This window comes from Pygoscelis adeliae, unplaced genomic scaffold, assembly GCF_000699105.1.
Source record: "Pygoscelis adeliae isolate BGI_AS28 unplaced genomic scaffold, ASM69910v1 Scaffold951, whole genome shotgun sequence".
Lineage (NCBI taxonomy): Eukaryota > Metazoa > Chordata > Aves > Sphenisciformes > Spheniscidae > Pygoscelis > Pygoscelis adeliae.
In genome coordinates, this window is record NW_008824180.1 from 682 (window position 1) to 6,129 (window position 5,448).

Genomic DNA, 5,448 nt, shown 5'->3' on the forward strand with positions numbered 1-5,448 from the left:
GAAACCGGGCTTGCTTAGAAGGCTGCATTTTTTTCCCATAAAACTTCTGCTGATAAATGGTTTGTGTTTTTTCAGTGTGATGATTCAGCACTATTATTGTTAACTTGAATGAACATTTCTGTTCATTCTCATGCTTTCTCTGGGTCCAATTTTCATTCCCTTAACTCTTCATCCATGAGTAAATAATATTACTCTGCAGAAAGGAAACGCCTCTGTTTTCATGGAGCAACTCTGACGAATTATTTTTTTTTTTTTTTTTAAATAAAGCCTTCTGGTTTTAGAAATATGGATGAAAGGAAAGTATGTGTTTCTTTTTACCCTTGATACGACAGTGCTTTGGGTCTTGCTGTGAGGGACAGAAATTCTTTCAGCTTTCTTCTCTTTAAGGGGAAAAGCATCTGCCAAAGAAGAGGATGCTGTTGGTTAGGTTGCACTTGATCAAGAAGAGGAAAGGGTGGTCAGCCCTAAATTCTTCAGAGACACTTGTAACCTCCATTCCAGCTTCTGTTGAGCCTACCACCTCACTGCCTGCTTCATAGATTTCCACAAATGCCTCATGGATGGCTTCAGACATCTTCAGGCTCTCTGCTGAAGAGATGCCAGAGAGATTGGCCGAAGGACTGAACAGGTCGGTCATACCCAAGGCCATTAAGACAGATGTGAGGTTATATTTTTCCTCTATCTTCATGCGGGGCAGATAGACTTTCACTTTCCTCTCTTCCATCATATTAGAACTGGTCCACTCCATGAGTTTTTCAAAGGTGATTGCAGTCTCAAGCTGCAAGGAGACAAGCAAATGGGGATGAGAGCACAACTTCCTTTGTGGCAATACAGTACCAGTGGTGGGTTTTTTTCTCTTTTAAACTGACTGCTCTTGGCATGGCATTTTTTCTAGGTATATACAGATTAATGTATCTAGGAGAGGAAAGCAAACTATGACTCTTTCTTCTCTGCTCTGCCCTGCTTTCTATTTCTTTAATAAGCTCACTGCCAATTAATTTTTTTAATGAGATGGCTACTCAGCAAATTTCACCTAAAGCTCTTCCCTGTTTATCTTCTTTACTTGGAAAACATATTCCAAAAATCACTCTGTGCTTTTGAGTTGTAAGCTCTGTCTCCATTTAAGACCTCCAAGTAACCAGGTGTTAATGGTAACCAATTACTAATACCTGAACTATCAGTTATTACTGAGGAAATTTAGCTGTGTTCAAATGGCGCTTCATTTTTTTAATTTAGATTCTTTGAGTTAGTGTACAAACATTTCAATGAACTCTCATTTATTACATAACTTTTCCTATTCAGACTAACTACAGTCCTGCTAATGACAATATCCCATGCCTGTATTCTGTTCATATCAACAATATTATGGCATGTACATTTTATTTTCTGAAATTGCTTTAACCATTCTGGTACCCCTCATATTCAGTTTTTAGGTAGTTTAATTTTTGAAGGTATGAAGGAAGCATGTTGAGCACTGCCAAACCAAACAATAATTACAACTAGTAAAGCTGACATGAACTTCCCAGGAAGCTCCTCACTGTGCAGGAATGGAGATATAAAACCTTTGGAGTTCAAGCTGCTGGAGTGACAGCTGCTTAGCTGAGAAGTATCTGTTCTGCAGTGACCAATATTTAACCCACTAAAGCAGTTCTTTAAGCAATCCATGCTCAGTACAAACTATTGCAGGACCACTGAGACAGCTGCATGCTTCTGTGCAACAATCCCACGTTGCCAGTGTTCAGATCTGTGCTGGTGAAGTGTTTTAGGATAACTATTGTGAAAGGCTTTGCGGCACCTAAATTTCACTGTGTTTGTGGTTTTCTGAAACCCAACTGCCAGGGCCATACCTGCTCCAGGCCAGAGACATCATCAGGCAACAGCACCAACATGCTCAGCTCCCCGCTGGCATATGGAAGCTCCAGGATCTTCATTTTCTCAGAAGCTATCACTGCCACTTTATATGAACCAATCTGATACATCATCTGCACAGGTTTGCTTTCTTGCTGCAAAATGAAATAAGATAATATAGTTTTCACAAAGACTATTCTTAGAGTGTAGAAATGTCTACTTATGGTTAAAACTACTGATTGCTCTTGTTCAGGAAGATTGTATAACAACTTGTCTACTCTCTTCATAAATTCTAGAAGATACCTCTAAGGTGATATATGCCCATGTACCTCAGTCACTCTGAAAGGCACTGCCTGGGTGTCTTTATCCTTAAATGCTTTCTCCCATGTTCCTTTGAAGTAAATGGCATTAACGAGAACCAATTCAGTCTGGGGATCCACAGAGCCCGGTTGAAGGATATTTTTGATCATTCCTTTAAGAATGCATAGGAAAAGAGAACACATGTATATAACACATCTGTGTGTAACATATCTTACTTGGCAATCACAATGTTAAACGAAGGGTATAGAATTTATGGGGAGCAGAGTGTAGGGCAGGGGCATTGTTTTGGTTTTGCAGCTGTAATCTTGTACTTTTGAGGTTGATTTGCTTACTGCTGTTGGCAATAGCTGTTGTTTCCCTCTCTGTAAAGAATTATAATGAGAGTTATAAGACCCAGAGATTTATTGTTACAAAATGAGTAAACCTGTATATTTTGTGACAATGGGAAGAACCATTTTATCCCAGGATGGTCTCCAACCCAAACAGTAAACATAAATACTTCTTGCTTCAAACCAAAGTTGAAAGGAGATGTCTATATAAAGAAGGTAGCAGGAAAGGAAACCAGAATTTTACTCTGCTTTCTTCTTATACTTTGTTCGTGTTTATTCTGCAGTCCTCATGCACATAAGCAAGCTCCTCTTGTGGCTATGTAAGCCCTTAGTCCTTTCCCACCGGTAGCTTAATCATGGTCTGGTTTTCTGCTTCAAAGTATGACACCACATCAGAGGTTCTGTGATTGTGAATATTTTCATTTCAGTTAAAATTCAGCATCTTTTATCTGTCTTTGCTCTTCAGGCCATGTGTTTCAAGCATGAGGGAAAGAAATGTTTTGAGGGGGCCAGAAAGAGACTGGAAAAATGGAGGAACCACATGGAGATGCAGTAGGGTATAAATCCCAATTGTGGTATAACTCTTTCTATGCATTTCATACAACTCCCTACCATTCCTTAACTCTGTGGTTTTCCACTGCCCTTTACCTGTTAAGATTTCTCAAGTACCTTATGACTGCATGCCCTACTCAACAGGCACACAACAACCCTGGGAAGCTTGAGGGCAAAGCGCACTCATCAAAGGATATTCAGATTCTCAACATTAGTGTCAAACCACTTGTCAATGTGTACAAAGCATATTCTAGTGCTGTCCCTTTCATCAGGACTGGAAGTATTACATACCCGCAAAGCCCCTACAGATATAGAGAGTCCTCTAAAAGGGATGTGTCTGAGGAAAAAAAAAATCGTTAAATGATAGTTCCATATCTGGGAACTGATCTATTATCCAGGAGAAGGAACAGAGGGAGAGGTTTTGGGTTTTTTGTCTCCTGACTTATGTGTTCTCATATGCTGTTCAAACATGGTGGCAGAAGGGAAAATACCTATGCTGATACTTGGCTTGCTCTTACCATTTGTCTGACTTTCAACCCAGGAATTGATGAGCTCTCTGGCTTGATCTGCAGCTGTTTGAAAGCTGATACTTTCCAAGCCTCCTTTATACAGTTCCTTCACGCACTGTGAGTATTCCTGCAAAGGAAGAGTATGCCGTTTTCAGATCAGAATGTCAAAGCATTTTGCAAATGTGAAATGCAAGACTGAAATTAACAGATATGAATAATCTGCTTATTAAGGCTAATCAGTAAGCCATTATTCTAGTTCATAAGCATCTTAAGAATTGACATTCATTGCTTCAAGCAAGAGTATATGCTCACATTTTAAAAAACATTTTCCAGAACTGAGTTTGATCCAAAAATTGCATTCATTTCAGTTGAAGTATGGGGTTTTTTTCATTTTGCCCACTTTTTAACTTTTTATTTTGCAATGGTATTTTCCTTTAATTTCAAATTACATGTTCCTTTCAATGGGAAAACTTGGAATATTTTTGAGAATCTGAAGTTCTTTTTCAGGTTTGTTTTACAAGTTGAGAAAACAATTGGAGATAACTCCTTCCAACAAAAGTTACCTTTATTATTTATACCTTGACATGATTGGATCATGATTGTACTTTGCACAAACATCTTTTTGGCTAGGCACATTTTTTTCTCAAGACTATAGAGTGTTAGGGCTGTGATAGAGAGAAGTCATGAATCCTGACGTCCATATAGGAGAAAATTTCTTTAGCAGAACCTAGACTTCTGACAGTGCTTTTACATTACAGAATGGTACAGCTTTGACATGGAAGTACACTTAGATCAGATGTTAGAGCAACTCACCGGTAGGATTGGGTATGTCTCTTCAGCATAAAGTCTACTGGCAAAGCTGAGTGAATAATTGTCGCTTGGTTTCGTGATTTGTGTGAACATGTCTTTAAATGAAGTGTGGACGCTTGCAGATGTGCTGCACTGAGTCGTTGGTATGAATACAAATAAAAAGATAAATGATGTTATTCTAGTTTTAGTACTTAGTAGGTTTTTCATACTATATGGGAAGAGTGGAGTAGTTCAGACACTTCCGCTTACAAAACTGTTGTTCATCCTGTACGTCTTGTTGCTATAACTACAGCGAGGTAGTTATTTTCTAATATATACAATTCTGTGCTGTTTTTCTACTGTAATTTCCTCATCCCTCTCTCAGGGGGACTCCTAATTACCCGCTACAGTAATCTAGCTCCAGCAGATCATGCTGGCTTTCCTCCATTCCCAACCAGTCCCATTTAACCAGTAACATCCAGCTACCTTGCCTAAGCATACAAACATCTATAATTTTCCCTATTTGCCCAATATTATGGTGCTGGGTTTCATCTTATGCTTGTTCTGAATCCTCTGTTACCTCCCTTCTCTCTCTATTCCTGTTAACAAAGTGTTCCCCCAACTGCTGGATGCAGAGCACCAGCTGCTCATCAGAGAAGGGTTGGAACTGCTAAGAGACTGCTTCATCTTCTAGATTTTCCTCCCAGGAGAAAGTGACATAGAGAAGGAGATGAAATTATTTCTGTACCTGAGATTCAATACTCTCTCCAAATCCTGTGATTTTATCAAAGTGAACAACCTGTAATTGAAAATAACAGTAGTTGAAATAACAGGTATGACAAAAAAAAGGTTATGCAACTGAAATTAACACATGATGTTTGAAGTAAATCTATTGGCTAACTGAGAAGCTGGATGACTGAAAAGGTGCAATCCATCTGTACCATCTGTGAATAGCTGTGCCTAGTTAGATGATCTCTTTTACTATTGAACATCTAGAAATCAGCTCCAGCTAACAAGCCAGCCACTCTCTATGAAGGAAGTGAGAGCTGTAGGAAACTCATGTGAAACATTTTGCAGTCTGGAGACATGTTTTGGCTCTT

At 39.0% G+C, this 5,448-nt stretch overlaps 1 protein-coding gene across 1 annotated transcript in view; it reads right to left on the reverse strand.

The window, feature by feature from the left end:
• Positions 1-263: 263 nt before the first annotated feature.
• Positions 264-5,448, reverse strand: part of LOC103925642 (ovalbumin-like) — a 7,359-nt gene continuing 2,174 nt past the window's right edge. Inside the window, exons 3-8 of the mRNA XM_009334378.1 lie at positions 5,097-5,147; positions 4,373-4,501; positions 3,569-3,686; positions 2,178-2,320; positions 1,848-2,003; positions 264-778 (exon numbers count right to left, since the gene is read on the reverse strand). Coding sequence (XP_009332653.1) covers positions 383-778; positions 1,848-2,003; positions 2,178-2,320; positions 3,569-3,686; positions 4,373-4,501; positions 5,097-5,147 — 993 coding nt within the window. The 3' untranslated portion in view covers positions 264-382. The remainder of the gene's footprint in view (positions 779-1,847; positions 2,004-2,177; positions 2,321-3,568; positions 3,687-4,372; positions 4,502-5,096; positions 5,148-5,448) is intronic.